Below are 26,914 nucleotides of genomic sequence, written 5' to 3' on the forward strand. Positions count from 1 at the left end.
ATAATCGATGTTATTGTTCTATGTCTAACATAGACAAAACATGCAATTGACCATATCAGGAACCCGGTAAAACATTTATGCTGTGAAGTTGGCGGGAGGGACAAGAGGGAGCACACTCCTTCCATCTTGGTCATAGCATAAAATTAGAGACTTGCAACAGGATGTCCGACGCTGACAATGTCCAATCGAACTGAGGCGACAATCATGGAAAAAGGACAAAAAGAAAAGACTTCAGATTTCCACAGCATTTTAAAAAGAAAACGGCCTTGATGATAGGAAAAACTTTTTTGGATATGCAAGATTTAGCTCCAAATGATGTATGAAAAATAAATCATCCTAGCTTATTAAAATTGGTGGATAAGTTGAAGTTAGAATTAAAAGCAGAGGCGAGGAAACAGACATAATTGGGATAACAGCACACCATTCGAAACTCAACGAGTTTAAAAGATTGATTTATCAAAGATTTAAAAAATGAGGCAGGAGAGAGGAAGGGAGTAAAAAACGACGACAAGCTTAGAAAGCTGGAACAGAAAAAGGATTCAGACTCCAATGAATCTTCCAATGAGGAAGATTCCGAGTTTAACCCAAGGCCCAACAGAGAGATGTTTAAACTCACTGAAGTCCTTCTGTGACGTTTGGCAAAAGGGACGAAAAGGCATCTTGATTTCTTTGGGAAGAAAAGGGAAAGAGAAAAGATCATAATTAGGTCTATTGTCACGAGCTCACATGAGTGTAGTAAAAAGTTTACAAAGTCACCACTTAGGGTGCCTTTTTGAGTACAAATGTAACTAGGTACAGGCTTTTAGGAATGAATTAGTAAAATAAAGAAATAAAAAATTTAGCATTACAACCCTTCAGCAGGCCGGGCCTCACCACCAGGAAAAAGGACACAGCGCTGCTCCAGGCGCCAAGATCCACTGCTGCCAATGGCCTACCTAAGCCAGGAGTCCTTGATCTGGACACCACCACCATCATTGCCAATGCCCCCCCTCACACCGCTCCAGCCTCCCCATGATGTCAGATGAAAGAAAAGAGAGAGAAAGAAAAAGTTGGAAAAGGAGACAGAGAGAGAGAGAGAGAGAGCGCGAGAGAGAGAGAGCGCGAGAGAGAGAGAGAGAGAGAGCGCGAGAGAGAGAGAGAGAGCGCGAGAGAGAGAGACACAGAGAGAGAGAGAGAGAGAGTGTGTGTGTGTGTGAAAACTCCCTACTATGCCAGCACCATCATCTTGGAAAGGCATCCAACAGAAAACTGGACATTGCTCAGGAAAGCAAATTGATGGACAGAGGGCGCTTCTACAGATTATAAGGTGGTAAAAAGTGCATTCAAGTTAGACACAAATGATGAGAAACAGAAATTTCAGAACATCCAGAAGAGGCCGAGGCAGATTTATATCGACTTTGAGCAGATAAAATAACTTTTGACTATTGAACATTGGTATTAAAGATGAAGACAATGTGTGATGCACTGAGGGAAGTGATTCTCTTGGAATAATTGAAAAATTCACTCTGTCAATAAGTAAGAACTCATCTAGAGACCTAGAAGGTTTCAACAGATAGACAAGCAAATAAGATGGCTGCTAATTACAAATGTGTTCATAGATCCAAAAATATTTTCTACAATCCCCTGAAACCCAAAAATGGTAACAGATGACAGGATGACAGTAAGGCCAGTACCTGATGATGAGAAGGGAGAGCTATGAGTGCTTCAGGTTCTCTTTTCTCAAGCTAGAAAGGAAGGTGCTGAGAGTGGAAGTGATGAACAATGGCCTAAGTATCTCTACTATCACAAGGGGGAACACCTTTGTGTAGGCTGCTGGAAGTTCCAGAGTAAGCCTACGGGACTTTTGGGGTCCACCAGGTTATTGAACAGTAAGAAGCCTTGGCTGACAGTACACTAGACTAAAAACTGTAACCGTAAATGATACTAATTATAAACACTTCTGTGAACGTAGAGGTAAACAAGAGTTACAGAGAATATCTGTCAAAAGGAAATTTAACTCCTACGTCCTCAAGCAAAGTGAAGTAAAATTGTACTTATGCTAAGTAATGCAGGATCTAATCGCTTGGGAAAAACACGAAAATTCCACCAGAAATCAAAATGAATGTCAAGGATTTGCAGGGTTTTTTTGTTTAAAAAGCTCAATGAAAACTTCTACTCTGGACAAGCCTTCTGCTCAAGCAAATGGCAGATGCTGAATGTTGACTGTGACCTGATAGAGAGGCAACCAGCAATGAAAAAAGGTCAGAGTTTGAGCTAGTTTTTGGACTGTGTTTAGGTCAAAAGAAATGCTAGAGAAAGGAAGTTTGATGCTTTGTGCTCTCATTACAAACTCTTTGAATGTTCTGAGAACAAAATCTCAGTTATAAGAATTAAACGAATGTTCCTCCCAGCCTACTGGAAAATATTTGCATACATTGGCGTAGTCAGAAACCAAGCAAGATATAATCCTATTTTCCTGTGTAACAATAATGTTACAATTGTGGAGTCTGCTTAAGTGAACCAGCCAGATACAACTCTTTATTTTTTTCCTTTTTATTAATCCACTAACTGTGACTGTTTGTCTGTCTTTGAGAGAATGGGGCTAGAATCAAGGAAAATAACATTTAATTAGATTACCTTATGATTTAACTCTGCTCTGCTAAAACTACCAGATTAATAACTTGTTTTATGCCATAAACCTGGGATCTGATATTGATTATTCACAAAGTCTGGTTGTTCACAAGTCTGGTTAAGAATGAATGCAGTCTATTTTTAGGGTCTTTGAAGGTTTTAATGTTGCTTTGTTGCAAATACAGAGGTTGGAAGGTTGATGTGGTTTGGCTGCCTGTTGCCCACAGCTTGCCCCTAGGCAGAGTTGATCGACTCTTAACGAACGATTTGGCCAGAATAAAAGTAACAGCTTCTCCAGTAGTCACACAGAAAAAGCTGTTACAGGAAAAGTTTCCAAGAATGTTTACTTCATATTTAGTGACCTGAGCACTGCCTGAACAAAGTCCATCAAAGGTTAAATTAACACTTGGCACAGATAACTGGTTATCTGCAAATTTCTTTGGGAATTCAAATAATTTGTGGGCAATGCTCAATTAGTCTTCTCCAACTGAGGTTTAGCAAGTCAATCCAGAGTAATGTATCACAAGTGACTCATACTAAAGTTGAAGCTAAGGTAGTTCCAGAATGTAAGAGCAAATTACTGCAGATGCTGGAATCTGCACTGAAATCAAAGAATGCTATAAAGTACAACTAGTCAAACAGTATCTATGAAGAGACAGCTGTGGAGTGACTCTATGAAGAGTCTTCTAGACTTGAAACGTTAGCTTGCTCTCTCTCCACAAATGCTGCCTGGCCAGCTATAGTTCCAAAAGGTTATGGTTTTAAAAATGGGATTCTGATGAGGAAGAGTAGGCCTCCACACAAATCTGTGACGAAGACTGGACAGTAGTTCACCAGATGGTGGTGGTGCCCAAATATCACCTGTAAATACTGAGGATAGCTCATGAAATTCCTATGGCAAAACTGGTACAATTCAGAAGACCTAAGCATTCATAAATCATTAGATTTACTGGCCAGATCTTCACAGGAACATGGTATAACTCATGCATTCGTTGATAGATTGTTGGAAAGCCACAACCTGCAATCAACCTTTAATTCCCACTTTTTGAGGAACCATTTAGTAAAATTTTAATAGACTGTGTGAGACTTTTACCCAAAATCAAAAGCAGGACATGAGTATGCCCTTACCATCATGGATATGATTCCTCAGCTCCCAGAGGTCATTCCTTTGAGAACAATTTCTGCAAAGGTAGTGGTCAAGAAGTTAACCCAGCTGTTCACTCAATACAAATTATCAGTGGAAACAAAATGGATCAAAGTTTAAATCTTATGTCTAAAGGTTGTTGAGGAAGTCTGGGTGTAACAGAGGTAAAGTAATCAACATACCATCCAAAGACACAACGTACATTAGAACTGTAATATCAAACTCTTAAAGCGATGGTCAGGGCATACTATCAGAACATTTTCATGATTAAGACAAAGGATTGGAATTTCTTCACTATGTCTCCCAAGATTCATCTCACGAATCTGTAAGCCTTGGTCTTTTTGAATTAGTTTAAAACAGGTCTTCTGAAATAAATCGAAGAAAAAAAAAGTACAAGAAGGATATTAAATCTGCATTCTGGACACAGTTCCCAGGAGGCTCCAAAGTGTTTAAGGAACATCACAGAGCTTCACAAACATCGTGAAAACGAGTTCCGAATAAAGGTCATTGGACTCGAAATATGAACTCTGCTTTTTTTCCATGGATGCTACCAGACCTTCTGAGTTTGTTGAGCAATTTCTGTTTTAGTTTCAAGAAGAAATGGGCAGACAGGCACACCAAGGCCTACACTTCAACCATGGGATGACGTGCCAGTATTATTGCCTTTACACTGTGAACCACTGAAAGCAAGAATAATCAAAAAGCTTGGTGAAGTATTTGACTGACACCCAGATTGCTGAAAAAAATCGGTTATCGCATGTCATTATTTTGATGCAATGTGACCACTGAGAGGAGAATAAGCAAGTACGAAGGCGCTAGGTAGTAAAGACAGTGGAGGATGAAATAGATAATGAGGGAAAGTCATGACTAGATAACTCCCAAATTGAACCTCCTATCATCCAATTAGTTTACCTTGTAGTGATATGGATGTTAGAAACCATGCTTTAATATTTACAGGCAGAACAGTGAAGAGACCTAACAAAATTTCAAGGAGTCTGTAGGGTCAAACCAGGGTGTACAAATTTAGTCATTTGTGATGGGGATGTAGGAGAAATCCTTCCTATAAAATGTCACCTTGATGGTTTAGGTTCAGGGAAAAGCCCCAGGTGAAAACAGAAATGGAGCACATATTAGAAAACCAACTCAATGAATGAAGTCAAAATAGCTGGAGTTCCCCAGTCATATTAGTGTCGAAGCCTCACGCTTCCAGATTCTGCGCACACTGCAGCAAGTTCAATACGGTAACAAAGATAGACTCCTATATAATTCCTGATTTACTGACAGATTTGGCAGTGTCGTACCTTCTACTAAAATTGACTTATTAAAAGGATATTAAAACGCACCTTTAAAAGCTAAAGCAAAAGAGATAATTATCCTTTGTCAGTCTTCTCTAATACAGTCTGATGCCGTTCAAGCCAAAAATATTCAAACCCTACTTTCCAGAACTTAACGAGTCAAGCATGAAACAGTGTTCTAAACTGTATTAAATACTTTGATGGTGTGCTGGTAAGCAGTGACACCCGGAAGGGCCACTTAAAACAGTTAGGAGGTTTATTAAAATAAAATTATAATCAGCTGGTTTAGTAATAAAACTTGCCGAAAGTATCAGAGATAGTGGGAACTGCAGATGCTGGAGAATCCAAGATAACAAAGTGTGAAGCTGGGTGAACACAGCAGGCCCAGCAGCATCTCAGGAGCACAAAAGCTGACGTTTCGGGCCTAGTCCCTCTCTGATGAAGGGTCTAGGCCCGAAACGTCAGCTTTCCTGCCGAAAGTATGTTTGCAAAAGCATGGGTAAACCTCCCTGTCATATAGCAAGGCAAAGAAATGTATTGCCAACAACAGCAACTACAAACTTACACACAAATGTAGCACAAGAATAGGCACAATCAGTCCCTCGAGTCTGTTCTGTCACTCAATAATATTATGGCTGATCTGATTTAACCTCAAGCCCATATTTCCTGCTTACTCCCAATAACTTTACATCCCTGAAAAAAAATCAAAGATTCTGCCTCCAGCTCCTTTTAAAGAAAGGACTTCCAGATATTCACAGCCTTCAGAGGCAAAAATTTACCTCATCTAATTTTAAATGACTTGGTAAACATTGACTCCTAATTCTAGATTCTCCAAATACAGCGCACAGCTTTTCCACATCAAATCTGTCAAGACTTTCAGGATTTTGCACATTTCAATCAAGTCACTTCTTACTTTAGTAAGCACCAACAGGCAGAAGCTGAACTGTCCAGCATTCATGAAATGTCTGACTGTCCTTGCTGGCAAAGCAACCAGGCAGAGTTATTCAAGTCATAGGTGTTCATCAGTTCCAAAGTTGAGCATTGAAGTGGTGTCTGAAGTTGGTCTGAGAGCAGGCATGATGATGTGGTGAAGCTTGTAACCTTCTGATGCAGAACTGTGTGCATGAAGGGCCAAAGAGGATGATGGCCATGAACCATGCAGGAACACTATGTAAAAAAAAGCTGTAAGATAACATCCAGGGCATGCATTCATCAAGCTGCAAACAACAGGTATCCGCACTGTTATACCTGTCTGGAGTCTGTCTTAGTTTCTCAGTACAGGAAAGGAGAACTTATGTAGGACATAAATAAGGGAAACTGGCACTTTAGTGAAATGCAAGTGAACAGAAATAGATAATCACTACTCACAGGCAAGACTCTGAAATTGCCATTTTAGGTTCAAAGGGAAAACCAGGAATATTTTTCACAATGCCAGAAATCTGATGTTGTCATTCCCAAACTAATTTGTCACCATGCTCACCATGGACAGAAAATGACCCCATGATTTCTGTTCATCCCATTGCTTTAAATCTGCATTAGGTACACAATCATGTGTGTGTACAAATTTTCAGAAATTCTGATAACAGTCACTTCATTCTGTGGCAGGATTAACTTATCTAGCCATATTGTTGGAATTCATTCAGTCTTCTTTTGACAACATGTTATTTGCTGGTTATGGTGAATCATATAAATACAAATAAGTGATTGAATACCTTCACAGGCAAAATGACAAAGAAAGCTTCAGCAAAATTTGCAGCCAGAATTTCAAGTGCGTTAAGTAAAAACAGGCAGCGATAAGTAAAGTGTTTTACCGTGTAAGCAAGAAGAACAGATGATGATTTATTCAGAAATGGTAACAACTGCCGAGGCTGGAGTCAGAGATAACGCTGTGCGGAGGTGGAAGAACACAGCGGGCCAGGCAGCGTCAGAGGACCAGGAAAGTTGATGTTTCAGATTGGGTCCCTTCTTCAGAAGGCCCTTGATTTCTGAAGAAGGGTCCCGAACCAAAACATCAGCTTTCCTGCTCCTGCGGTGCTGCCTGGCCTGCTGCGTTCCTCCAGCTCTACATGATGATTTATTCAGGCCACCTTTTTCCACCTCCCAGTGGTCAGCTCAAGTGTGAAATTATCAAGATGCTAGAAAAGGTGTCTGACCTCTTAATTTCTGCTGCGCTACAACATGCCTCTGTTAAGTAAGTATTGTTAACCCTTTTGATTCAAAATTCGCTTTTCAGTTTCACATTCTCACAAAGTCTTTTTCATTACCTATGTGGAAGGAGTCTCTGCAAAGCTCTAATAACAAATAATGCAAATGTTATTTAATTATACTGGACCATCAAATCCTTATTTGTAGTGTCCCTGTGCAAACAATCTGATTTTAAAATCACTGGATATTTATACATCAGGTTCATAGATTATGTCATTATTCCAAAGGACTGATTTATTTTCCTTTTATAAATCGGAAATCATCTACAAAGAGTGTTACCTTAGAAAGCAACTCATCAAGCAATATAAAACTTTTTGAAAATGGTTGTTAAATATTCTGTAACTATAGGAAAAGGGGCACAATTAATATCATGGTTCATTGCCAAGCAGAAATATTCAGAAACAGTATTAGTATTTGAGAATGTATAACTTGAGAAATACACAGGAATATGTAAGATTCAGAACATGTAATACTTCCAGAAAAGAAATCTAGAAAATTAACTTTCCTGTAATCAATGATACTACTGCAGTACTTGAGACTCTCTCGAGTGAAACGAGCAGTTAGAAGTAAGCAATATCCTTACAACTATCAAACGGTCAGCTGACTTTTAAAGGCAAGCATCTCACTTCTTTCAAGCTATTCATCAATTGCTAAAGGCATCTGATTAAGTTGTTACCTTGTTTTCTCGCTGAACCTGAGCTGCTGACTTCTTTTTCTTCTCAAATTTAAAAATGTTTACTTCCTCTTCTCCTTTGGCCGTTCTACAGTCCTCCTGTTTACTGCAATATTGGAGAAAGAGAAAACTTAGAAGCATTCTCATACATCTAGCACATGGCTAATGCAGGAGAAGAAATTAATTTGTCCAATTACATCACAAAGCAGTAGGTTAATCAAGCACAGAGCAAAACAAAACAAAAACCTGATGCCTTATATTAATCAGGTGCCTGCCTCTTTGCAGCACCAAGTATCCTATGTGTAAATGCACGGCTCCGTTGAATTCAGCAACACTTTGAGGACTGACCAAAAAATTTCCACTTCGTTTTCAAGAGGGGAAAAAAAAACAAAATTCTTTTCCAACTCGTGATACTGAGGCTGGTACGCTGGTGGCAGCTTACATTATGACATGACTGCTTTCTTCAAAATTTAAATGACATCTTAGCCTTGGAATAAAATGAGAACATCTGACAACTAAACAATCATTAAATAAAAACTGTCTTGTAAGTTTAACGGGTAGTGATCTTCAGGACAAACCTTCCTTAAATTTGTTATTAAAAATCTTTAGTTATGCAAATCTTGCTCCAAGATACAACAAGTTCACAGGATACTGAAAACTGCGAATTGTGATTTCAGAGTAGAAGAGCTCTGCAAGGGAACATAGAATGAAGTCAGATTTATATCTGTCCTGTGAGAGTGTGATTTGCAAAAAAAATGCCAACCCTGTTTACCACCCTATATTTTCACTTCAAAGTTCAACATTTTAAATTGCAAAACAGAGTTTAAAAACAAATAATATTTAAGATACTCAGTACATTTACACAACACTTTACAACAAACACTGGAATTTGTCAGAATGGATGTTGAGAATACGTTCCCTTTACTAGAAATAATAGAAACCGGCAAAGCAGATTAAATATAAAGTGAATTGCCATTTAAGAAAGATTTCTTTTTTGCCCTCTGGTTGGAGGTAGGGTCAATGAAAATTTTTAAGGGTGAATTATGATATATTCTTGATTAACAATAGAGACAAGGAAAACAGAGGGTGGGCAGTAAAATGGAGTTAGAATCATAGAATCCCTACAGTGCAGAAAGAGGCTATTTGGACCACCAACCCTCCAAAGAACATTCCAGCAGACCCACCCCCTACCCTATCCTCTTAATCCCACATTTACCAAGGCTAATCAATCTAACCTGCACATCCCTGAACACTACAAGACAATTTAGCTCAGCCAATTCACCTAACCTGCAATTCTTTGGACGGTGGGAGGAAACTGGGGTATCCGAGGAAATCCATGCAACACTCAGAGAACATGCAAGCTCCATGCAGACAGACATCCAAGGCTGGAATCGAACCCAGGTCTCTGACACTGTGAGGCGGTAATGCTCACCACTGTGCCCCACTATGTGGCAACTGAAGCCAGAATCAGATCAGCCACATGTTATGAGAGGACACAGTAAGCTCAACGGGCTGATTGGCCAGTACTGTTCCTAATTGATATATACATATGTAACTGCTTATCGTCAGTAGGTGCTTCAGAAAGCACACTGTAGGTAGACTACAATATTCCAAAAGGCTACACGGTGAAAACTTTAAGATTATTACTCATATTCGAAAGAGTGAACTATTTAAATAAGGGCATACAAGGCTACAGTTCTCTTCTAAGCAGTATGTGTTCCCACCTGGCTACACCTTGAGATAGTTCTGGGACTACCACCCTTCGACTCCAGGCCACAAGGTCCCGTTCAGTGGCAATTTCACTCCTTGGTGCATTACTGTGCATCTGCCGCACACCTTCAATTTGTCCACTGCGTCTCAGTCCGACGTTTGGAGGTGAATGTATCTCTGAGGTAGAACTCTGAGAGCCTAGTATGAACAAATTCAGAAATTTTCTAATGTATATCACTATACCAAAATCTTAATGTGGAATTAAGTTAGCAGAAACATGATACAAACAATTTTATTTTTGGAAGCGTTGGTAAGCAGCCCACTGTTGAGAAAGAGGGAAGTTGTAATCACCATTAGATGACACAAAGCTTGGAAAAATAGTAAAATATGAGCAGATCAATTTAAAAGAACATCTACAAGTTGGAGAAGTGAGCAGATGAAGTTCAATACAAGTGTGTGTTGTGTGATGTGCTGCTCTTTGGTACAAGGAATATGGAAAGACATGCAAGATGAAAAGTGCTATTAATAGATATGTAGGAGCAGAGAGACCTGGGTATATAGATACATTAATAATTAAAGGTGGCAGGACAAGAAGAAGGATCTGTTAATAAAGCACACAGTGTTCTAGTCTTGATTAATACGGGCATACAGTACAACAGCAGGGAGGAAGAATTTATATAGGACTTGAGTTAATAGGTTAGACTCCAGCAGGAGTGCTGTGTACAGTTTTGAGGGCCACACCATTGAAGGTTGTCAATGTGCTAGAGGAAGTGCAGGAAAGATTTATGAAAATGATTCCAAATATAAGACATTTAAGTTACGAGCACAGATTAGACAAATTTGGACTGTTTTCCTTCGAGTGGAGAAAGCTAAGGAGGAGATTTCACACAAGTTATCAAAATCATGTACAAGCTTGACACAGTGGATAGGGAGAAGCTGTTGCTCTCATAAAAGGATCACAAAATAGTGGGTACAGCTTTACAATGTTTTGCAAAAGAAGTGAACGCTAAGTAAGATAAACATTTTCACCAAGTGAGCAGTTAGAATATGGAATGCACTGCCTGGAAGTATGGCGGAGGCAGTTTCAATTGAGGCATTCAATAAGGCATTGGATGAATATTTAAACAGAAATATCATACAGGTTTATGGGAAAAAGGCAAGAGGTTAGCACTAAAATGCTCACAGTGATGGTGCAGACATGATGGGCCAAACAGCCTCCTTCTGCATCATAGCAATTCTGTGAAGTGTGCAGGAACAGAGAGAACTAAATTGCTGTTGAAGTTTGCCAAGTCTTCAAAGGAGTATTGAGACAATTGTTTCTTACAAAAATCCAAGAGTTCATGCCTATTTCAGAAAAGAATCTTGATATCTAATGACATGTGATACCTGAGAGCCAACAAAATCCTGCAGGTGTCTTCTGAAGTGACACCTTCTTTCCTCAAGGGCAGATGGATGAATGGCCTAAACCAGAACTGTCCTTCTCTTAGTTTAATGCTTTCTAATCTGCAAAGGAAAAAGCTACAACAATATATTTATCGATCAGTTGTTAGATTACCGTACCTATTCTTCCTCTGTTCAGGGTGTTGTTGGTACCTGCGGTCAGTCTCTGGTCCTGTTCCTGTTGTAATCGTTGGATTATGTTGTCTAAAGGACTAATTTCATGGCTTGCTTGCTGACTTAGAACCTGGTTCAACCCTGAAGAGATAGTGGCAAAGAGAAAACATGAAGTGTAAGCACAAATACATAATTTTATTGTTCATATAAAGAATAAATAAGTATTCACTGTCACATGTGATGGTTGCATGGTCATATTTTCCAACAACGGTAACTTAACAGAGTCTCACCTGGGCCCATTATTTTATTAAAGGCCAATTCTTAAACAAGGGATAACAAAATTCAGCGTAATACAGATGTTGTATAATTGACAGAAGTAACATTTAAAACTTGACACCATTTGCTACACTTAACATATACTATACATACCTCTTTCTACACATTTGTTGTGCTCTGGTCAATGACATCCCTATACCTAAAACATGCAGCATGGACTACGAAATGTCTTAATCATGTGTTTGTATTTTTAAAGAATATGATAATACATTTCATTCAGCACAACTTAAATGTAATGTAAGGTTTTGTCAAGACATTGATGTTTAACACTTGGTGAAAAACCATTACTTTGCAAGTGACTCATGGATCATGGGTGTGGTTGGCTCAGCCAGCATTTAATGCCCTTGAGAAGGTGATTGTGAGCTGCCTTCTTGATATCTTCCACATGTAGTATTCAGAAAAATATCAACATCACTGATCAACATAAACTCCATCTATTCTACAGAAAAGTAGCAAACTAAAGTAGAAAATATTAATAGGTAATCTGCCCGCTTTTTAGTCTTTTGATTAATGTAAAAATAATTTTAGGTGAACATTATCCAAGTTCAGGAGAACAATCATCTGTTTCAGATTGTTTCATAGCGGACCCTAATCCTGGATCAGTCTTTAATGATCTCAAAACCTTGGGCTGACATTTCATTTTACCTGTGGCAGACACGCCCATCTGTGGGATGAGTTGGTCATCGTTACAGTTCTCCCGGCCAGGTACTAGTCGTTGGTACTTTGGTGGATGGGGATTGCCATCCACATCCACGAGGAATGGAGGTGGCATAAGATGTGGTGCCTGTTGTGTCTGCTCATCCAAGACATAGTTGTTAGCATCACGAATTAAAGGTCGATAATCCGTGTGGAAGAACATCTGATCAGAAATCTGCATTGGGGGGTTTCAAAAGAAACTGGATTTTATTTTTGAAAGCTTTGCTAAAATTGTTAATTTATTAAAACACCTGACTGAAATGGATAAAGGAGAAATTTCGCATTTGAGGTTAAAATCATATCAGCCATGATCTTGCTGAATGGCAGAGGAGACTTAAGGGACCGAATAGTCTACTTCTGCTCCTAAGTCTTATGTTTATGCTGTATTTATCTGGAGTTTCCTCCACTCGAAACAATATAAAATAACCAACAGGAAGAAACCATTTACTTCTGAGAAGAAGCGCATGTTGCTGAAGCTTTTGTGTTGCACTCATCGGAACAACTGTATAATGTCAAATTTTAAACAATCACAACAATTCATTCTGGTGGCGAAAAACATGCTGACTGGTTGGGAAATCAATGGGGATTGGCAGCTGCCAATGCCATGGAGAAGACAATGGGAAAGTACAGGTACAAAGATGTAAAGGTTAAACATATCAAAGAATTGACTCTTGCGTATAAACACATGCTTTAATGAAATCACAGTTGCTGGATGCTAAAGATTCCCAACAGCTAATACAGGGAAAGAAGAAATAAAACAGGGGATCTCTGTGGCACCCTCCTCTGATATTTCTAAGTTGTAGTCTATTCTTGAAAAGCGATAGTTCATCACTAATCCACATTTTCTGTGTTCCAAAGTAAATTATTTTTTATATATCAAACTGCATATTATGCAATGGTTTCCATTAATCTGTTGTGCACTGGAAGTTTAAACTAATGAAAGCCAATAACGACTCTCCTGCGAGTCTGGAAAGTCTTAAAGGTGGTGTTTATTTGTGATTGTACTAACAAAACACTGAAAAGAAAGACTTTTTTTAAATAGTCAAGTACTTACTGAGTTGTCATATCTAAAATTTGCAGGCCTAGTTTGTTTAACCAGGAAGAAATCAAACATAAGTAAACTATGATTTACCAAGACAATTCTAAATTAATTAAAAGATTTTTACAAATATGATAACACATGAAACTGCAAGAAAAAGCAGAATGGGGAAATGCTATCAAGTCCAAAGTACCAGGTATGGCCAGGCCTCCAGGTAGCACTATGCAAAATTCCCAAGGAGTGTGCTTTATACCAGAATAATTACAAAGCAAATGTCCTCCTTCCATGCCAGGTAACAAACAACATAGCAGAAATGTTCCATACTATTTGATCAATTAGGCCAAGATCTACTCTGGTAGAAGTTAGTTCCATATATATGCATGAGAAAATACGTTTGTCAGAATCTCCAGCCGAGGATGAGGTGCCAATGTATCGAGTCTATGTCCTCTACACATCATCTGAAGCCAAAACGTCTTATAACATCCATATGGGCCATTAATTCTTCATTTAAAAGTGGTGAATTGAGATTCCTTCCACTCTTTTTGTAGCTTAAAACCTATTCTTTCAGATGCTGGTTATGGTACATGATCACCATGACAAGTTGCAAAAACCAATTTATTAAATCCTGCAATTTGTGGGCAGGTGCCAAAAAATGAGTGTGAGCTAGGTTTCTGAGGGAGTACAACTAATGCCCTTTGAAGAAGGATTCCTGCTATCTTGACTTTTGTCTCCAATTTTCGATTATATGATTGACTCTTGATGGTCTCAAAGAAACAATAAAAGGCTAAAATTTTAATTATAATCAATCAACTGAAAGAAAAAGTAGGAAGTGCTTCATCCGTCATTTGCATTTAAAATCAATTAATTCAATAAGATAATAATTTAGTAGTATAGACCAGTACTTGGGTTTTACTGAAATAAAGATATTTTGTCAAAGCTTTGCATCTTGCACTAATTAATTCACAAGACAATTCAGAATAATACTAAAACAGTCACAGTGTGAGAGAGAACAATGCTGCACTGGTTCCCCTTGGATTCTGATCAGAATGCTGCATTGGTAAACACACCAGTTAATGACGCTTTATAGCTAAATTGCTGGGCTATGTTTGAATTTTATACCAGCGAAGTTGACCCTGATTTGTCTGTAAATATGTATTAATGCACGTAGCTTCCAGAATCCTCATGTGCACTATGTCATAAACCCAAGTAAGATCTTGAATTGTGGTCAGCATAATTCTTCACACATTTAGGATTATCCAGGGAACCAAGTCCAATTGCAGAATCACATCCCACATTATTCCAAGTTTTGCAATCATGGTCTAGTTTGATATAGTCAGTACTTTCCTTGTAATGAATAGCTGAATGGATATGCTATCTGATATGATCTGCCAGTCTTTGGAATGTTTGCCCTGCATTTCTGGCGTCACATTGCACTGAAATTAATATATCATGTTAGTCATTTATCTTGACAGCAGCAGAATCTTGCCACTGGCAAACATCACTGTTGTTGCTACTGCACAGTAACTTCACATTTTGCTTAAACATTTGAAATACCTTAACTTCTACAGTAAACTGCAGCAGACTGAGCACTTTTCAGGACCAAGAATGACAGCTTTAGGGCCATCATTATATAGCAAGGTGCCAATATGATCAGGGTAGCCAGTATCCCACAAGATAGCTTTGATGTGTCCTATTTCAACCAAGCAGGGCAAGAAAATGACACTGGTCCTAATTACAAGGGTGCTAGTAAGGCCAATTTTACAGCACGGAAAGATTTCAGAATTAATGGTTCGAGTCTGATGACTCTTCATCAGAAAGGTTAGTTTCTAGGAAAATGTGATACCTATTTCGAAGCAGAAGACTTTTTTTTGGGAGGGTAGGGACGAGTGGACAAGTGGAGGTACAGCCTGGAGAGAAAAAGAGTGACAGATAGGTGGAGACATGAAATGATTAGGTAGACAAGGAGACTATGTATAGCAGGCCTGAGACAGGAAAAGCTAAATAAATGATAATAACAGCTAAGAGTGAGAAAATGAGTTAGCTGTGCTGAATACAACCCATAAAATGTGATAATGGGCCTTGGAGTACATGAGAATGGGTGACTGTGTTAAAAGCAACCCATGTCATAACAAAACTAGGCGTGGGGTCAATAAAAAGCATGGAATGACAGAGTCTTATTTTCACTCGGGCACCCTGCAGTCTCTAGGACTCAACATCAAGTTCAATAACTTTAGAGCCTGATTCCAATCTTATGTTCACCACTAACAGGATGCTGCTGTTATACCAAAACATATTCTATCACGTAGACAGTAGATACAATTCCACTACTGGATATTTGCTGGACAATCCAGACCATGCACAAAATTATGCTGACAACCAATTCAGGATTGTTAATCAGGCCTGCCAGGTGAGTTACTTGCATGGATTAGAAATTATATATTTCAATGTCCAGTGTCTTGCCATTTTCTAGCAGAAAGAATTAGTCTCAATTACTAGGGGTCATAAGTTCAAAGTGAGAGGAGGAAAGTTTATGGGAGATATGCGTGGAAAGTTCTTCATGCAGAAGGTGGTGGGTGCCTGGAACACGTTGTCAGCGAAGGTGGTAGAGTTAGTGTCTTTTAAGATGTATCTGGACAGGTACATGGATGGGCAGGGAGCAAAGGGATACAGATCCCTAGAAAATAGATGACAGGTTTAGAGACAGGATTTCGACCCACACAGGCTTGGAGGGCCGAAGGGCCTGTTCCTGTGCTGTAATTTTCTTTGTACTTTGTTCTTTGAATGTACCCACACATCACACAAATTTAAAACAAGAAAATAGGTCACTCGCCAGTTTATTTCTCAGGGCAACGTTTGACCAATGACTACCAAAGTATCTGATTTGAAATTATATGAAGCCTGCCAAGTAATTGTCATACATCATTAACTGTTGCATTTCCCATTGGAGTATCTCTACCCAATCAAAGCCCATTTGCCAACCAATTAGCAATCTCGTCTCATACAGTATAAATGTTGGGTTTCACTTAAATTAGTATTCTTATGAAATGTTCCATTAAGTACAAGTAAGTAGTCTAAAACAAAATCATCTTCTTTCAAAAATTAATCATACCATAATAAAATACTGTTGGCTCACAATGATAGGTTAATGTAATGTGTCTTAAATTTATTTCTGCAACCGAGTGGAAAACCTCCTACATCAACAATACTGATTTATTCATTTCCTTTTCCCCCATTTTTTGTATTGTAATTTCGCTCATCATGGAAAAATGAAAAAAAAAAATGACAAACTGAAAAACACATCATGGACTAATAGCCTGTAAAGGAAGTACAAGTCTGGATAACTTTGTACCATACTCTTCTGATCACCAGTGTTATGCCTTCATTGCAAACTAGCAGCAAAGAGGAATTAAACATTTCACTGAAGTCAAATATTCGCATAATCTGAATGAAACAAAAGCAATGCAAAAACAAAGAATTATAAAGTTGTTGACTTGCTCGCCAAGCTAGCTTGTTTTTTTTTCCAGATGTTTCATCACCATGCTAGGTGACATCATCAGTGCAGCATTTGAGGAAGCAATGTTATTCTAGTCTGCTTGGAATTTATACTGTCCGGTCTGTTAAGGGGAGTAGTGTCATTTCTGGTTTTTAAAGCGGCAACAAGATTTTGATATCCTTTGACATCACAGCATTATTCACATCAATCGACATCCCACTAGCCAAAGGAACAGTGGCCACATTACTCAGGGAAACAGCAATGCAGGCCAGCAGCTCCATCAGCAAGGACAACATACTTAAAGTACAAGACCCCTGCCTCACCACACACTTCGTCTTTAATGATCAAACTTACAAAAGAGATCACCAGTACATCAGCAGGGTCACGCATCTCAGGACTCATCATAGAAACAGTCATGCAAAGACTACAACACACCACTCTCTCACACATTTAATTTAAATTGTGGATCCAGTGGGTAGACGACACATTTGTCATTATTAAACAATGAAATTAGAAAAGACCCATCACCTCAACAACAGCGTATTCACAGGGATTAAATTCACAAGGGAAGAAGAAACCCACAATCATCGTCTGATTCTGGATGTTCAAGTAGAAGTTCCAAACGTCAGTGTACAAAAAAGCAACCCCAATGGATCAAATCCTCAACTTCCACAGCAACCACTCCAACGTCCACAAACAAAGCTGCATTAGGATGCTATTTAAATGGGCCAAGACACACGACAACACTCCAGAACTATGCTGGGAAAAGGCAGAACACTTATACAAGATTGTCGCATTAAAATGGATATCCCCGCAGCTTCATCCACAGATACCTACATAACAGACAACAACAGGAGGACAAGTATGACCTAACACACAGACCACGCTGCCCTATATCAAGAACATAAGGAACTGACGAGTCCCCTAAGACCACTAGGTATCACGGTTGCCCACAAGCCTACGACAAACAAGGATTAAAGACCCCATTCCCACACCATGCCGATCCAACATAGTTTACAAAATACCATGTAACGACTGCCAGATACATCATATCGGGGAGACAGGAAGGAAACTAGCCATCAGAATACACAAACATCAGCTAGCAGCAAAATGGCACAAAAACTCCCTTTAATAATTGGTCCGCTCAGGCAATAGAGGCCATCAGTTTAACTAGGATAAAGTAACCATAGTAGCCCAAGCCAAACGGAGACATGCACGGGAATTCCTACAGGCATGGTTCTCCACCCATACTCCAGTCAACAAAATTAGAGAATTGGACCCCATATATAAAACAAATCTGATCAAAACCAGAAATGACCCTACTCACCATAATGAACTGGACAGTAAGTAGAATAACATCACTTCATCGGAGGCGCCTCTGATCATGTCACCTAGCATGGTGATGAAACGTCTGAACAAAACAAGCCAGCTCAGCAAGCAAGTCAACAAACTCACCCACAACCCGAGCCCACAGATCGTTGCCAAAGCTTTAAACAGAGAATTATAAATTTTTCACAATAAGAGCAAACATAAAAATATGATTTTTTTTCTAACTCATACCTTATCATATTTACTGCTTGAGCCAAAGCCAAAGATAAGAAGGTGCCCATGGGAGTCAGTACATGCAAAATGCTGCCCGTCAGGGGAGCACTTACAGTCAAACACTGCTCCATGCCCCTGACCTTCAATCTGGAAGGTAAATGCACAGACAGTATGTTAAAAATAGCAAGGAATATGCACAGGTAAATCAGTTTCATACATTATGTAACAAAAAATAGTTTTTCTAACAAATCGTTTGGTCTAAACAGAATGATTATCAAAAGGAGAGTACATTTAATTTTACTATTGGTACCACATTCATGCAGAATTGCGTTTCTAGCATTCAAGATCTTCAAAATTAGAATTAAGCATACACTATATTCTACGGGGACGAAAATCATTCCGTGACCACACACATCACAGAAATTAAACTACAATTAAGAAATTAGAAACCAAAGACAAAAAAAAAATCAGTAGTAACAGAACAGGGGCTATTCTCTGTTCCTGACACTTGAAAGAAGTCTAAAGCCTTTTTATTGTATTGCCTAAAGAATAAAACAATTACTGAACTCATGCCCAAGGCTACCCATTGAGAACAACCAGAAAGTGTTTCAGGAACATGAATTACACTCATTATCCCCACATGACTTGAATGGCTTTAAATAGAAATAAAGTTCTCACTATTACCAAATAAATGTGCTGACAACAGTATGTACGCTTGCATTTTTTAGTGATTATTTTAAAGGAGGAAGGAGATAGCAGTTTAGACTCTGGAAACAGCAATCATACGCAGTGCCAAGTACACAGAGATTGGACCAATCAGGAGATTACAGGCTAATAAAATTAAACTGAGCCACAATTTTTATTCATAATTAGCTTTGTAAAAACCTATTTGCATACAGTGTCACCTTTTTCTTCCCAATATCAATTGAAGTTAATAACGAGGGATTTCACAGGAAGGAAATACCAAAATCAGGCTTAAACTTACTCAATTTCAAAATTAGAACTTTAATTCCAATTGTCAAGGATCCTTGCACTAATTCATCTGGTCTTGTTTACTGTTATCTGAAAACTCCAACAGCTTGTTCAGTTTTAACAGGAAAGATAGGAAGTTATCAAAAACAAAGCGCAGACATGTTCCAGGACAGAAGCCGTTTTTAAGTCAGCGCCCTGCTGCTGGGCAATCAATTTCATCTATCACTGGCACTTTCTGACATAATGCACACAGCCTGAGGATTCACTGCCATAAATCACCACAGCACCTCGTTCCCTTGCCACATCTACCAGCAAAAATGACAAGTTCAGCAACATTTTGAGAATGCATTGACTTCCAACTTCTCCAGTGTACATACAACAGTTCCTTCATGCCTGCTGGGTACCTGGCCTTCAACTCCCTGCCTAACATCATTATGGAAACAGCATCACCACAGCCACTGAGGTAATTCATTTAACGAGAAGGCAAACTACAGAATAAAAAGTCCACTTCCAGAGAACAAATAACATAAACAGAGGGGAAAGAAACAATGATTACATGCACCAACCACTTGATTGAATAGATAAACACATTCTAAAATACCGCACAGGTACTAGGAGGTGTAACCAAATTTTTGTTTGAAGTTTGTTTTTGAGGATGTGTTTCAAGAAGAACCATTTCATCCTCTGGGTTTCCAGAGGGAGCTACAGAATATAGGATTCATACAGGTATACAAACAGTCTCCTGAAGTAGATTTAGGGGAGGCAGTTCCGAGGCAAAGAAATACACAAAAAGGTTGATGAATTAGGGAAATGTAAATTTTGAGGGGCTGGGGTTAACGATGTGGGGGGGGGGGGGGGGAAATCACTGAACTACAGATCATGACAAAAATCAAAAGGGATTGGTCTGGAAGGATTTTCAATTTGTGACATTGTTTGCTGCTATACGTCAGTGAGGATATGAACAATGGATAAGCAGGATAAAGTGTGGTACAGGATAAGGGGAGCAGATATTAAACTAACTGCAATTTAAAAATGAAGGGGGCTGAGTGACTGACAATAAAGAATTATGGTGATGAGTCTGGAGATGGCAACCAGTTTTTGTTGGTTGAGCTTTGAGAGTAAGCTTTAGTTATGATTTTACAGCCTCATCTAGTGAATATATTTTTAGCAGTGAAACCAGGATCTGAATCTCCGACCTATAACAGTGATCCTGAGGTTCACTGTTGCATCTAATTAAACCAAGACTGAGGCTCTTAAAAAGTTATAAGCTCCCCAATCTATTAAAAATAATGAAAACTGTACAATAACACTGAGGTTTGACAGTGTCAGGGTTGTACGAACACATGATACATGTGAAGAAATGAAGGAACAACAGTGGACCACTCAGGTCTTCGAGTCTGTTCTTCCATACAATAAGATCGTGGCTGATCTGGCTTTGAACTCAGGCCCAGCCTTGCCACATAAGGCAATCTGCTCATTCCCTTATTAATGCAGTAAGCTGCCCCTGCACTGGTTACCAAGGAATGTGACTATGTTGTAAGTATTGCACAGTACTGAGAACACTGCTCAGAGCACACCATTTAGAAAATATGCTTCTTTTTTGGATGTGTTTCCTGATACCGATGCAAGCTCACTACGCCAGTTTGAATCGCACATAAACAAATTTTGAGGAGGAGGTCAAGATGATGGGGAGGAAGAAGAATCATGACTTGTTGGGCGGGATGCAGTTTGGCATTTGTGAGAGGACTGGGGTGGGAAGGGGTTTTGGAGCAGATCAAGAGGACCTGGAAGTGGGTGGAGGGTTGGAGAGAAAGAGAAGATCAGCATTGGTGTCGGGGGCAAGATCAGGATTGATGGCGGCTCAGAAATTTGGAGCAGCAGCTCAGGAGGACTCAGGAAGAAACGGGTATGAGATCAGGATCTGGTTGGGGGGGGATTGGTGAAAAGACAGGCCTAGAAGATCAGTAAATGCAGAAAGGAGACAAGGCAGAGAGGGCCTCCACGCCTCTGGGCTCTCCTTGTCAAGCCCAATCCCGGGTTCCTGGGCTCTCCTTCAATTCGCTCTGCAGTTCAGGGATTTCCCACCACCCATGTCTGCGTCTGGCATCCCACTACCCACCTCTGAAGCCCACGTCAAAATCATGCTGCTGCCCTGTGCATGCACAGTCATGCATTTGTGCATAACATCATAGCTTTGAACTGTACACTCCTGGTGAATGCACACACACATTCACCTACTGTTGTCAGTGGCAGAAATCAGTGCCATCTTTTTATTCTTTGTGTCAAGACTGACAATTTCACACTTTCACACATAAGCCATTTGCCAGATCTTTGCCCACTCATTTAATCTATCCATATCCTGCTGTAGGCTTCTTATGACCTCTTCACAACTCAATTTCCGACTTATCTTTGTGTCATCTGCAAGCTTAGGTACTGTATCATAGCTGTGGTCCCTTTATTCAAATCATTTTTATGAATCCACCATGTTTTTTCCACATTTAAATAAAGAATCATAATATTCAACAAACAAGTTTCAAGAGCTTTCAAATTATTTCAGCCCAATTGCAGCACAGCTACATCACTGCGTATCCATTATCTGGGATGTTATGACTCAATCACAATAATGACTATGGAAACAATTTAAATTGTGTTCTCCCACAACGTGAATGGAATACAAAAGGGCACTCTAACAATTTTCATTGCTATCAAATGTCTCCATTTTCTTAAATACTTGCATCACAAAAGTGGTTTTCTTCTTACTGTTACTTCAGTAATGTAAGTCAGTCACGGTGTTTAAGACTTTATGCATTTGCAACCTTACAACACAGCTGAAAATATCACAGTTGATTAAAGAAAATCAATTTCAGCTTTCCTCTGACAATAATACCCTTTCAAATTCTTATGGCATGAACTTGTCAAAATTAAATAATAAGCAACCACAACTTTTCTGATCCTTGGGCTGTGGGGGACATAATATTGGTCAGAGATTTGGATTCTTCTCTGCAAGTATTCAATTGGCACTGTTCACAAATCCAATGACTAACTGAAAGCTCAGGTATATCTATTGAGAGAGAAACAGGTCCATGGTTCTATCTTTGTACAACAAAACTGCCTGCAGCCCTCACTCTTTAGGCACTTAAAAGCCATAACCTCCAACAGAACATGGAAATAATTATTTTTAAATTCTTGCTTATTTAGAGCTGTGTAAATAATATGCAGTCATTTGTAAAGTGAATGCTTGCAGATAGTGACAGCAAAAAAAAATCACTGTTACGTCTTTCTCAGTAATGCCTCTCTACAGCTTAAGTTTAATAGACTTTTTTTATGCTGGCATATTTAACAATCTTCACTGTGTGCAAAAAGGCATACCTAAACAAAATAAATGTAATAATGCTTGGAAAAATGACAAAGCACCAAATCACCGGAACATTCAAAGGAACTGAGATCTCTATCATCTGAAAATAAATAATTGTAACAAATAATAATACTAATTATTCATCTTCAGATGATAGAGATCTCAGATCCTTATCATGGGAATAATGCTAAACTCATCCCCAAATTCCAACTGTTCCCTTAAGAATACATAAATATGCACACCATGTTGAAATACGATCGGATTTTCACGCCCCTCACTATGTCCCAAACGATTACGTTGCCATCATGCCCTGCAGAAAAGAGGACCCTGGGATCAAAGGGGTGTGGCTCAAGTACAAACACTTCGTCTTCATGTCCCTGCAACAACAATGGTGAATGATTAATCATCAGTAATCAATAATATAAATCATGATGGTCATTACGCAGGCTTTAAAAAGAAATGTCACAAATAAAAGTATGGCGTCACACTTATTTATATGTATTTATATGCTAAAGCTACTGAACTTCTCCCAAACAAGCTCACTTTTCAGACTTAATGATTCTACCCATTCCTTGAGACTGCCAATAAACATCAAGTCATGGATAAATAAAAATTGCAGAAAATTACAAAAATTACATTAAAAAAGATAAATTAGGAAGGTCAGTCTTGTAGAAAACTTTTCAGTTTAAACAAAAATGAATTATTTCTGAATTACATGGCATGCTACTGAATTAGAGTCCAAAATTGATCATTGGTCTCAATAGCATCAGCGAGTATAAATTTGTAGCAACAAGGGAGGAGATTGGTGGTCAGTGATCCAGATGCAGGAAGAGTGAAAAAGAGCCAATCTCCCTATTGCTATTCAGTGTTTCTGCTGAAAGATGTAGTCTTGGACAGAATCATGACATCAGAAGTCACACAACACCAGTTAATAGTCCAGCAGGTTTGTTTGAAATCACAAGCTTTCTGAGTGATGCTCTCTCATCAAGTGATTTCACGACACTAGAGACAGAAGGTAGGAAGAGCCAGCAGCTTTAGGACAGAATAGTAGAAAAATGGAGAAAACTTAGTGTTTCAAAAAAAATTTGTTTTACACAATAAGTAGCTTCAATCCATGTCATAGAGAGATGGCAGCCCAGTGGTTTTATCACTAGATAACTAATCCAGGAAATGTTCTAGGGACCTGGTTTCAAATCCTCCTATGGCAGATATAGGAATTTGAATGTAATACAAATTTCAAAATTAAGGATTTAATGATGACCATGAAACTGTTGTTGTTTAATGTCCTTTAGGGAAGGAAATCTGTCATCCTTACCTGGAATGGCCAGGTAAGTGATATGTGACTCCAGACCCACAGCAATGTGGTTGACACTTAATTGCCCTTTGGACAATTAGGGGTGGACAATAAATGCTGGCCTAACCAGTGGCACATACATATCATGATTACTTAAAAAATGGCATTCTTCATTATCTAGTACAGATTGAAAAATGTTTGTGATGTCCTAAAACAGATTACTCAAAATCAGGAATACAGCTTCTTACCATTAGGACATGTATGAGCTGACCAGTGCAAGAATTCCAAACCTTCAAAGTAAGGTTATTGACTGCTGTTATAACAGTGTTGTCATGACGATCCCATGCCACCATGGTTACTTTCAATTTATTCACTTTATCTTCTAATCCTTGTGGATTATATCTTTAAGCACAAGAATGGCGTATGTCAATAAAATTCTTTCTAAAAAAGTAAACCTACTCAAAACTTAAAAAATGTTTGCATTGATAAAGTACTTCACAATATCCCTTACATATATCTCCAAGCTGCTTTGTATTTGATAACATTTTCTGAACTTCACTGAGCGTTAGCAAAAAGTTATAACTAGCAATGATAAGCAACTAATTTGATACAACACTTGATGGTGTCAGTATATCAGATCAATAAGAAATTTTTGTTTTCTTCAAGTTATGCAAATGTTCATGATTCACAAGACCAAAGGATAGTACCTCTTAGCAATGCTAGATTCCTTCAAAATTCCATTAGAATATAAGATTTGTTCATGAAATCAAATGTCTAACATGGAACATAAATCTACAACCTACTAATTCAATGGCAAAAACGCCATCAACAGAGATAGAGATAGTAGTAACTGCCGATGCTGGAGAATCTGAGATAACACGGTGTGAAGCTGAATGAGCACAGCAGGCCAAACAGCATCAGAGGAGCAGGAAAGCTTGACGATTCAGGTCGGGACCTTTCTGAAGAAGGGTCCCGACCTGAAATGTCAAGCTTTCCTGCTCCTCTGATGCTGCTTGGCCTGCTGTGTTCATCCAGCTTCACACCATGTTACCAACAGAAATATGCTGATATTCTTGTTAGTTGTTAAATATGTTGCATCTTTCAAATATATTCTTAACGTACATTCAACATGTCGCTAAACTTTATCTTTCCCAGTAAAGTTCAGATTAGCGTCTAATTGTATATACTTCGAATCAGGAGAGGGAAAAACTGTTGTCAACAGTCATGACAATTAATTTAATCTAGGTTTTCGTACTTGACACTCCCATAAGAATAATTTCATTATCTTCCTCTAATTTCTAAGTTAACATACATAACAGATGCACATTTCTGAACTACTTCCTAGTTACACTAAGTGTACTAAATCTATTGTCAGAATCCAATTAACGTTTGAGGCACAGTTATTCAGAACAGTAGTGAGAAGTACTTGATATTCATTTGGAACATCATCTTTAACAAAATGTTAACCTATGTTTTTAACACCCACAATTTATCATAGTAACAGTATATCACATTTGTATAAAAGACACAACTGAATTTAATTATTGGATTTAATAATTTAATTTCTTTGTGATTCCCATAGACTGCAGCTTTGGTAAGGCTCTTTCCTCCGCTGTAGTCAAATGCTACCTTGATGTCCAGGGTAGTTAACTTCAGTTGCTCTCGTGAGTCCAGCTCTTTTGTCTATGTTGGCACCAAGACTGTAATGAGGTCAGGATCTGAGACGGCCTGATGGAACTCAAATTGAGCATCAGTGTCATTCCTTTGTAAATACCATTTGATGCCCTGTTGATGACCATCCATTATTTGGCTGATGACTGAAAGTCGACTGATTGGTTAGGAATTGGCAGATTGGATTTGTCCTGTTTTTTCCCCCCGACAGAACATGCCTGGGCAATTTTCCACATTTTCGGGTACAGTCCAGCACTGTAGCTGTACAGGAACAATTCGGCTGGGGTTTTGGCTAGCTCCAAAGCACAAGTCTTCAGTGTCATTGCCAGAATTATTCCCAGTGTATGGCAACATTATAGACGGCCGCTGTTTGCTCATAACACTATGCACGGCAAGAATCTCAGTTGCCAGCACCACCCCCCCAAACTCAGATAATGTCATAAATAATCAAAAATCAGCTAAGATTTTAAGTTAATGTTCAAAATGAAATTGGAAACTCACAGGACTGAATGTCAACTAAATCAGCCTCAAGTATAAATTCAGGCTTCTTGGTCACAAAATAACCAACACCACCTGCCACTGTCCCTGCCCCGTCCCCATATGTCCACTTCACAGCGAGAGGCAAATTAAGCCTCTTATGTATAGGCAAAGAGATACGGTTGGACAAGAAAGAACCAAGTTTCATTGAGTCATCTTGCTATTAACCTGGGGGGTGCGATACCATGTGAAATTAGGTGAACTGACTGAAGCTTAGAATTCGTGATGCTGTGGACTTCAGGAGGCAGCAGAGATAGGTCACACCCTCACCACTTCTGGCAGAAGGTACCTGCAGTGTTTCAGCCTCATCTTTTGCACTGACATGTTGGCTTCCCCATTATTGAGAATGAGGACATTAGGGGAGCAACTTCCTCCTGTTAGCTGTTCAACTGTCCACCACCATTCATGATTGGAGGGCTGAAGAAGCCTGAATCTATATTTGAGGCTAATTTATTTGACAATCCGACACCCAGGTTTCCAGCTTCACACTGAAAATTAACATCAAATCTCAAGTCATTCTTGATCTTACGTGACATCATTTGTGCATGTGCGGGGGTTGCTGGTGACGGCATTTCCTGACACAGGAAACCAGCATCATGGGTGTAGCAAGACTGTAGACTTAGATCTGGTCTGTTGGCTGTGGAACCAGTTAGCTTGGTTTATTGCCTGCTGCGTATGCTACTTGGAAATATTCCACTGTTGCGGCTGCACCAAGTTGACACCTCACTTTTATGTAGGCTTGATGTTGCTCCTGGCAAGTCCTCCTGCACTCTTCATTGAACTTTTTA

The 26,914-nt window shown here is 39.0% G+C and overlaps 1 protein-coding gene across 3 annotated transcripts in view; it reads right to left on the reverse strand.

Moving 5' to 3' along the window:
* The window catches only part of phip (pleckstrin homology domain interacting protein), a 198,997-nt gene that overhangs the window by 68,451 nt on the left and 103,632 nt on the right, over positions 1 to 26,914 (reverse strand). For 2 of the 3 annotated variants that reach the window (XM_048530796.2, XM_048530794.2), the window contains exons 14-21: positions 24,167 to 24,320; positions 22,867 to 23,001; positions 18,316 to 18,444; positions 12,173 to 12,398; positions 11,198 to 11,332; positions 9,652 to 9,835; positions 7,931 to 8,033; positions 617 to 667 (exon numbers count right to left, since the gene is read on the reverse strand). In XM_048530796.2, coding sequence (XP_048386753.1) covers positions 617 to 667; positions 7,931 to 8,033; positions 9,652 to 9,835; positions 11,198 to 11,332; positions 12,173 to 12,398; positions 18,316 to 18,444; positions 22,867 to 23,001; positions 24,167 to 24,320 — 1,117 coding nt within the window. The remainder of the gene's footprint in view (positions 1 to 616; positions 668 to 7,930; positions 8,034 to 9,651; positions 9,836 to 11,197; positions 11,333 to 12,172; positions 12,399 to 18,315; positions 18,445 to 22,866; positions 23,002 to 24,166; positions 24,321 to 26,914) is intronic. The other variant, XM_048530797.2, reaches the window with a different exon arrangement.

The sequence above is a fragment of the Stegostoma tigrinum genome, chromosome 4 (genome assembly GCF_030684315.1).
Source record: "Stegostoma tigrinum isolate sSteTig4 chromosome 4, sSteTig4.hap1, whole genome shotgun sequence".
Classification (NCBI taxonomy): Eukaryota; Metazoa; Chordata; class Chondrichthyes; order Orectolobiformes; family Stegostomatidae; genus Stegostoma; species Stegostoma tigrinum.